General features: G+C 36.1%; 1 protein-coding gene across 1 annotated transcript in view; it reads left to right on the plus strand.

The window, feature by feature from the left end:
- The first annotated feature begins 5,042 nt into the window (after positions 1-5,042).
- The window catches only part of LOC115241849 (dual specificity protein phosphatase 3), a 19,558-nt gene continuing 14,575 nt past the window's right edge, over positions 5,043-10,025 (plus strand). The window contains exons 1-2 of the mRNA XM_029817782.1: positions 5,043-5,060; positions 5,331-5,518. Coding sequence (XP_029673642.1) covers positions 5,052-5,060; positions 5,331-5,518 — 197 coding nt within the window. The 5' untranslated portion in view covers positions 5,043-5,051. The remainder of the gene's footprint in view (positions 5,061-5,330; positions 5,519-10,025) is intronic.

The following is a 10,025-nucleotide window of genomic DNA, read 5'->3' on the forward strand; positions in this document are numbered from 1 at the left end:
AAGAAAAGAAGAGACATGCTAATCTTTGCGAAAGAAAACAGAACGAGGAAAGAGAGAATGAACAGAAAAAGATAATGGAAATAACAGACAAGAATGAAATTTGGAAGTACATTAAAAAAGAAAGAAACAGAAAAGAAAAACCGAATGGAAAAATAATAGAAGAATGGAGAAAACACTTCATGGCACTACTAGAAGGAGAAGACTCAAGAAATACGGATTTAGATATAAACGAACCGCAAAATGAACCAGAAAAAGAAATAGAGGACATTGACAGAGAAGAAATAATAAAAGAAGAAATAGAACAAGCAATAAAAAATCTAAAAGAAATCTGCGGCCAAAGATGGAGTGAAAAACGAGGCATGGATATACGCAGACGAAAAAACAAAAGAGAAATTAAGAGAAATACTTCAGAACATATGGAAAAATAGAGAAATACCAAACGGATGGAAAGAAGATCTAATTTACTCAATACACAAGAAAGGTAGCAAAATGGAAGTAGGAAATTACAGAGGTATCACGTTGCTGGACACTGCACACAAGATATATGCAATTATACTAGAAGGAAGACTAAGAAAGGAAGCGGATCGATTGAAAATTCTCCTGGACACACAAACAGGATTCAGAAAAAGAAGAAGTTGCTTGGACAACATTTATGCACTGAAAATAATAGCAGAGAAGATTATCACAAAGAAGAAAGCGAAGTTGCATATATTCTTCGCAGATCTTAAAGCAACTTTTGACAGGGTAAATAGAAAACTACTATGGAAAAGAATGAAGGAATACGAAATAAATAAAAAACTCATCAAAAGAATAACGGATATATACAAAGAAACAGTAAACAGGATTATAGTAGGATACAAATACACAAAAAAATTCTGGACGGAGAGAGGGTTAAGGCAAGGATGTGCACTGAGCCCTCTGCTGTTTGTTATATTTATAACGGACTTAGAAGAATTTTTAAAAAAAAGACAAAATGGAGAAATTGTAATAGGAAAGAAAAAGATTTATATCCTAGCGTACGCAAATGATCTTGCAATGATAGCAGAAACAGAAAACGACATGAAAAGAACGTTAAAAAGTTTAAAGAGGTATTTTGACCAAAAAGAACTCACACTGAATGTAGACAAATCTAAAATTCTAGTCTTCAGCAGAAAGGAAAGAAGAAAACAAGAGAGAAAGTGGAAATGGAAAGGTTAAAATCTGGAAAAAGTGAAGGAATTTAAATATCTAGGATACACATTCAAGAAAAACAATAAAGATGATGAACATGTGAAGGACGTGGTAAAAAGAGCAGCAGCAGCAATGACACAGATATGGGAAATAGGAGAGAGAAAATTCGGCGGTGACTTCGACAAAAGAATGATGTTCAACGTTATGGTGAAAAGTATCATACTTTATGGAGTAGAGATTTGAGGATGGAAAGAATGGAAAGAAATAGAAGCATTACAGTTAAGATATATATACGGTGGACACTAGGACTGGACAGATGTACACCCGGACATATAGTAAGAGAAGAGACAAAAACAGAACAAATAAGTATAGTGGCAGGAAGCAGAACACTGAAGTATCAAGACAGAATAAAAAAAGAAACAGAAAATGAAATACTCAAAGAATGTAGAAGAGAGATGAATGGAAGAGAATGGGAAGAAACAGATCGGGACAAAACAACGAAGAAACTACTTGAAGAAAGCGGAACAAACTAATGGGAAAGGGAAGCAAGAGAGAACAAAGGAGAGAATACGATAGATGAATGGACCAATAAGTACAAGGAAAATAAAAAAAAGAGAAAGAAGAAACAAGACAAATGAATCAACCTCAGCGAAAGAATACAAAAATTGGATTACACTAAAAAGAGCAAGTTACATTGGGCAAAAAGGAAAGGGCAAACTAAAAACGATAGCAAGATTTAAATGCTGCAATGAATGGAGAGGTAATAGATACTGGGATGAAAGCAACAAAAAGATATGTAGAATCTGCGAAGAAAAAGAGACATGGCAACACATAACAAAAGAATGCAGTGTAACGAGAACAGTAAATAAAGAACATAAATAAGTCAGAAAAAGGAGAAGGGTTAGAATGGATGTTAAAAATGAATAAAATAAGGAAAGAAAAAGAAAAAGAGAAGCAAGAAAGAAGAAGGAAAGAAGACGGATAATAATGAAATAAATATAAAATAAAAAATGTAAAATGTAAATACATGTGAATATAAGAAAGCAAAACCATGTATCCCGAGAAGGGAATCATTATCTTTAATAAATAAATATATATATATATATATCTCACGAAAGGGAAAAAGATTCGCTTGAATCTAGCAACTAAGCGTGAATGCCAATCTTGACAGTTATCAAGATCTCGACTAATCACACTTAGCGACCCGCGAAAGGGAAAGAAGATTCGCTTGAGTCTAGCAAATAAGTGTAAATGCCAATCCTGACAGTTATTAAGATTTCGGCTAATCACACTTAAGAACTCACGAAAGGGAAAAAGATTCGCTTGAATCTAGCAACTAAGCGTGAATGCCAATCTTGACAGTTATCAAGATCTCGACTAATCACACTTACAATTAGGGATCCGCGAAAGGAAAGGAAGGTTCAAAGGAGAGGAGATGCAAAATATTTAATAAGCAGAAATAATTTAATAATACAATTAATAAATATTTATGTATGGATACTACAATAGTTAAAGATTCAAATCATTAGCAACATATTGTTTCCTTTGGGAGGAAGGAAGGGAGGATAAGAAAATGATGTAAAGAAAGAAAAAGAAAATCTTTAATAAACTCACTACTCGTTGTGTGCGAAGGTGACGAATTTAAAAATCTCTCTGAATAAGTGAACCAAGGTCTATCTCATGGACTCGGCTGTGCGGAAACGGTGACTCAGAGATCCGCTCAGTTGTTATAACGTTGATTGTGATGTTAATGCTCTTGACACTAAATGCCACTTATCATCAATGATATTCTAAGTGATATTCTAAGTCTTTCAGTTGTATGGGAAATTACACTCTGCACTCGCACAACTGTAAGAGCCGCGGAGGAAAAAAGAACCGTGGAGATTATGAATTGAGTATTGACTGCATCGAGAACTGAAGACAAAAATGGATTGAAAGTTGAAGGTAGATTAAGTTGAAAGCTGAAGACAGACTATATCGAGAGGCGAAGATAGATTGACTTTTCGAGGGAGGGTTTTGCGTATCCTCGAATCTTAGTGTCTCCTCGCGTACCCTCTCCATTAGGCAAGCAGAATCCTTTTTTAACAAATCAAATCTTTAAATGTTGCCCCTCTCATGAAGGCGTCTCCTTTCCAAAATAAGGTCCAGAAGATTGCGTTTATTGGTATAGATCTTTGTTTTAAAAGCTAAGTCCTGCCCATTGAAGAGTCCGCCATGATCGGCTAAGTTTTATTATTCACTTGAGTTTTACCTCAAGCAGATAACGCGCAAGGGTGGTCTGGCAGACGAGCACGTGGTGTCAAGTGTCGCGAGTTTCTGTCATGGATCATATTTACATCGATAAAGTATCGCTCTAGTTCTTAGAAAGACCTTTAATCAAGAATCTCCTTATATCGTGTTTTCGCTAGTGGATTTTAGAGTTGAAATATTATTTGATCCGTCTGTTTGTCTTTTGCATGCGCATGGTTTACATTTCGAGCGTTCTCACGGCTCGAGTATCTTTTATTTTCTATTTAAAATTCTTAAGAGTGGGCCTTTGTATTCGAATATTTATCGCACATGATTTAGGTTCTGATATTGTTTCTAAAATATTAGTCTCGCCTGCTAGATATTCCTTGGTTTAATGTTTACATCAAGTGCAGAGAATTTCCAAAATATAGACGTTTAATATTACGTGAAAGAAAAGAATCGTGGAGTTCACCGGACGTAACACCAAATATTTTCGAAATGTGTCGTTGTTTAAGTAGAAACCACGATCTTTACTGTAGCAATTCAGAAATGTTCTACTGGCCGGAGTAACAAAATCAGATTAGAAGAACAACGACACTTCTGTCTTCTAGCGACTGACTTCGCAAACAGACTTGTGAGATTATTCCTCCATGAAGATATCGTTTCAAGCATACCTCCTGTAGTTTGATTCTGTAACTCGTTATGCCATCGTTATGTGGTCATAACGACAGTCTTCGGTTCGTTATATAACGAGATATCACTGTAACGACAAACGCGATTCTGTACGCGAGTGGTAACAAGTTTCATCGCTATTGATACCGAAAAACGTCAGTGAATTGTTGTTGTGTCGCTATCATAACGCGGGGCCCATTATCCCTCGCTATTGCGTAACGACAGTTAGAAGTGATTAAAGTGACTGTATGAATGTATGAAAAAAGCCTGTACGTGCCTAGCAACTGTGACAGTTACTTTCAAGGTCAATTTTAAGGTTGGGCACTTTCAGAAAAAACGTTTGATACAAAGGTTTCTTATTTTTTCACGTACAATTCGAATCTGTAATAAAAAGTACTATGTTCCTTTAAAAAATTCAACTTCCGGTCCGGATGGCGCATTTCCGGTCGGAATCAAAAGTTGAAAATATCACCATTCGATAGAGCATACCCGATTTACTTAAAAAATGTTCGCGATTTTTGATTGCCATTTATTTTTATTTTAAAAGGGGTGTACGCGTGGTCTGGGACACCCTGTATATTACAAGGTAAGATGTACACGTGACTTTCTCATTGCTTAAACTGATATTTCATGAGCAATGAGCAGCAGCAGAATTTTAGTTACTAAAATCGATCCAATTACCGGTTAACTTACTAGCATCGATTTGGTGATGCCCATGAAATGTCATCTTTAGACGCATAATGATAACGTGAAATAGCGTCGTTTCATTATCACGTTATGTAGCGCCAAAGTATTGTTATTGACAGTTATGGAATCGGACAGTCGTTATAGGTCTCTCGTTACATGCAACAGAAGTCGGTATCGTTACCATACCGTTCCATGTTGCTAAAAATATACCGAGTTACAGAATCGCACTGTTGTAGACTTAACTTGAAATGTGAGTTTTTTGAGTTGTGACATTGTTTTTCTAGGAGTGCGATATGTTACAGGTTGTTACACACAGTTACATACAGTTATATATGAATATATGTATTCTCATGACAGGTCTTATTACCTTATTTATTAAAACTCTTGTATATAATTATATATAAGTCAAAAATTATATACTATAGAATTAGATTTTCCCATATATATCTTCCTCTAAATTATATATTTAGTATATTATAGAAAAAATAAAAATTAAGAAAAAAATAAAAATTTTTTATTATTTGTATACTTTATGTATTGATATTTATTTTATATATCCTGTATTTTTTCAGTTACCATTACCAGGAGGAGAAACTACAGAACGTCAATTAACATTAACTATTTGGGCAACAATGGGAAAAAAGCTGGAATTTAAACCATTACCTGGATTTGATCCTGACCTTGATAATTTGCAATATTATCGTGCTCAGCAAGAAATTGATTGTGATGAAGTATATCCTGGAATATATATTGGCGATGGGTAAGTATAGGAATAAATATACAGGGTAGGCAATTTTAATGTATCCACTGAAATATCTTAAAATCTATAAGTTTAAGATAAAAATGTTTTAGACAAAAGTTGTATGATTCACAGGGGGACACATAATGAAAATATGGACTTGATCTTGAATGACATTTTCAAGGCCAAGTCAATGTGATCATCTTACTATAATACTTTTATGTACAGAATAATGAGACAAATCAAATAGTGTAAAGAAAAAAAAATAGTTTTTATACTTTTTTACATTTGTATTTTGTTCTAAAAAAATACATTGTAAATAATTACATATCTTTTCTTAAAAACAATTATTTTTTTTACTAATTGATTTGTCTCATTATTCTGTACATAAAAGTATTACGGTAAGATTATCGAAAACTAAATATTTTACGAGATATTATATTTTTTATATCAAAATATGTCAGATTAAAATATAAAATAACTCAAAAAGTACTTAATAAAAAAATACTTTATTATAGTGTTTTGAAAAGCTTTCCAACTTTTGTCTAAAACATTTTTGTCTTAAACTTATAGATTTTAAGATATTTCAGTGGATACATTAAAATGGCCTACCGTGTACATATTGTTGCGTTCAATCTCGAAATATCTCAAAGGCGCGCAATACTACCGGCACTCGCGTACCACGTCGTAAATAAAGAATACTCTGTTAAAGAAAAACAAACGGAACTTTAATAACACAGAACTCAACTAAACGCAAACACAGATCAGATAATATCAGTAATCGTAATTACAAATTTGTGCGCACGGGATGACATCCGTCGCGAGACTAAGATGGCGGCTCTTCTCACAAAATGTCCGCCGTTGTTTAACAACAATCTCCCTAGCAACATGCTAGGGGATGATTTCCTAGAGACGGATACAACAAGTTTCAGAAATAACCGGTCAGACGACACGCAGAGACGAAACACGCAGGGACGCACGCAACGATATATAGACAGGGTATCCCAAAGCACCCTTGACAATGCTCGTGAGCAGGTAGAGCATAGTAAACGGAACAGAAAAGTCTTGTACCATTTTGCAATTTTTGCAATCATTATCGAAATATTAATTAAAAAGGATTGGCGAATGAGCGCGTTTCTCACGGCTAGACTGTAGGACGTACGCTCTAGGTGTGCCAGCGGCGAGCTTCGCAGTATCGCATGGCAACGAAAAGTTTGGTGGCCCCGCGACAAGAGTCGGGGTATGCGCGTGCAGCGAGCGGCCATTAATAAAAATTACTAAATGATTTAGATAAATAATGCTAACTAAATACTTACCTAATAATTACAAAAAGAATTAATTATTAAATAATGATATTATTATTATTATTATTATTATTATTATTATTTTATTATTATTTTTTCACGTTTCGTGGAAAAGGAAACAGAAAGATAAGAGAATTTGATGCTGCAATAATATACTTACGAAAAGAAACGATCGAGTATCAATCGTGAATTACGGTCCTTCATCAAAACTATGATACAACACAATAAGAAACAAAATTAGAATTGTGAATGCTGAAAATAAGATACTTATGAAAAAGAAACATAAAGAATCTATCGTGTGAATTTACGCTTATAAGCTTTCGTTAATTTACTATTCACAATTACTATAGAAAACAATGCAATCGTTTTCTATCGGTTTCTTTTGGTTCCTTCATCAGGATTGTGACAAATGTTCGTACAAGAATAGTCGAATACACATATCAAAGAGTATAAAGCCTCCGCTAGTATAAAATAATAAACATTTCCCGCTTTATGTATCGAAATAAGATATCTTCCATATACTTTGTAATTGCTCTGAGGATGGTCCAAAAAAAGGACCGAAACGTACGCTTTTTGTGATTTTGTTTATCACGTAGTCAAAATATCAATGTAATTTGATTGTAATAAAACATATGCGCACGAATTACCGCGCTGGCTCTTGATTGCCTTTTATTTTCTTCGTATGATAAAAAATTTAAAGTTAAAAAAATAAAAATTAAAAAATTAAAATTAAAAAAATAAATATAAAAAAATTTCGTGTGCAAAAAAAACTTAGCGCTTTTATTTCAATTAAAATTAACATTATGAATAAAATATAATAAAAACTATAAAATAACTTTATGTTACGTCCGGGCGACTCCACGATTTCTTCCTTCCGCGAAGTGTCGGCAATGATCATCGATTGGTGAAACAAACGAATCGCTCAGTAAACAGACCAACGTAAGGGATCGGTGAGGAAACCATGTCGGTCTCCTCGAGATAAATAAAAATCAATAAATATCCCTTAGTAAAATTTGCCAGCGAAAAAATAAAGAGGCATCGACAAAATAATATAAAATTTTCTAACGAAATACCCAACAAACACAGCGGCATCAACAACAATATAAAATTTTCTAACGAAATACCCAACAAACACAGCTGCATCTATAATAATAAAAATTTTCCAACAAATATTCATTAAACACAGCTGCACCAATAGCAATAAAAATTATCATAGGAAAATAGGACCTTTTTCTAATCTGAACACGTGCAAGGAATCTTCGAACGAATATCGAACTCACCAACGGACGATCACCACGGGTAAAACGTGAAAAGTAGGAGAAACACCCCGCCTAACGAAGACACTGGCACATTTTTAATTTGCTAAGATTGAAGGATCCCCACTGTTGCGCAAATTCAATTCGTCAAAGTTTTGGAAGATTCCCACTCTTAGAATTAGAATACGCCCCAAAAAGAAGATTATACAAAGAGAACTCGCGAACACATCACATTTTCCGTAACTCTCAATCCGAGTGCTCTTATTATTCTGCAACTTTCAATCCGAGTACTCTTGTTCTGTGTCGTGACTCGCGGGTTAGTTGTGAAAACCAGTGTCTTCATCAGCGGGGTCTTTCAACCATCAACAACCACAACCAACCAACCGAAGCAGCGCTTAAAGGCGCCAATCTCATATTAGCTACTACTAGGAAAACACCGATTAAAAGTAAGTCGCTACCAACCAATTTTCCTTCACGCGAATTCCACTTAGAAATTGTTACCTTATCATTTTCTATAGTAAAAAGGATCACCTTGCGTATTTCAATCAAGCGACTTCATTAGCGAACTAAACACATACACCGAGTTTATCGCAGGACTCGGAGGGCGTTGGCTCGAGCTGATTCACAAACAATTAAGATAGTTAATCAATATATCGCTAAGATCAATTATAATTTAGTCAAAGCGAATAGAATCGTTAGAATAATTAATAACATTAACAATCACAAATGCGATTCTACACACGCCTACACACATCCTAGTGACTTCATCACCCCAAGATCTCCTCCCCATTTTTCTCCAAGCTACTTCCCAGTATACTCCCCCGAACCCCTTTCTCCTGAACCACCTTCCTCCCCGAGATCATTCTCATCATTATCGACGATAATCCTTAACAATTCACCCCCTCCTTCTCCCTTTTCGGAGTCCGACGACTTCGAAAAGGCCATTCAGGAGTTCTGCGAAGAACTGCCCGACTTAGAATCAGATTCGTCCTACCAGGACTAAATTAAACTAAATTTAAATCTCCTTTCACTTTCTCTTTATGATCCTTACTTCCTACCTCATTCACACACACACGCGCGCGCACACGCACACGCCCATACACACACACGCGCGCGCGCACACACACATACACACACACGCGCGCGCGCACACACACATACACACACACGCGCGCGCGCACACACACATACACACACACGCGCGCGCGCACACACACATACACACACACGCGCGCGCGCACACACACATACACACACACGCGCGCGCGCACACACACATACACACACACGCGCGCGCGCACACACACACATATACACGACCTCCAACATTTCCATTACACATGTCGAATTTTTAGGTGTGACGAATATATTTCTTAAAATAAAAATAAAGGAAGACATTAGAGATATCGATGTAAACAGAAATACAAGAAACGAAAAATGAATCTGATCACTCATCGGCGCGTGACGATCGCCAACAAAAGTTAATCAAGAATCTTGCCGGAACAGTTGGCAGTGATTACGTCGGAAGTAGAAAGTTCCGGTCACAAGGGAGGTTCTGGCGCACACACAACATAATCTCGGGAATTCTACTACGGGAGTAAAGTGCGGTGACGATGGGGTAGATGGGCGGAAGTTGGTGTTAACGGAGGTGCAGCGAAGGTTGCGGGAGGTTCTAAATGTGCGGCGTTCCCGTGTCCGCGCTGTATGTTACATATGTAGTTACCAAGTGTACGTGAAGAGACACAGGCGTGACCGAAAGTCTCATAACACTTGGAAACAGGTGGCGTACTCTCGTACTCTCATCTTATTGCCTCGACTAGTTCGTGCCAGAGGCAGAGAGAAAGAGAGAGAGAGAGAGAGAGAGATAAAGAGAAACGGGATGAGGAAGAAGAAGAGAGAGAGAGATAAAGAGAGAAGTTGAATCTCGCAAAAGTAGGAAAAAGGACGAGAATACGAGAAGCGACAAAG

Source organism: Formica exsecta, unplaced genomic scaffold (assembly GCF_003651465.1).
Source record: "Formica exsecta isolate Colony F162 unplaced genomic scaffold, ASM365146v1 scaffold518, whole genome shotgun sequence".
NCBI classification, from domain to species: Eukaryota; Metazoa; Arthropoda; class Insecta; order Hymenoptera; family Formicidae; genus Formica; species Formica exsecta.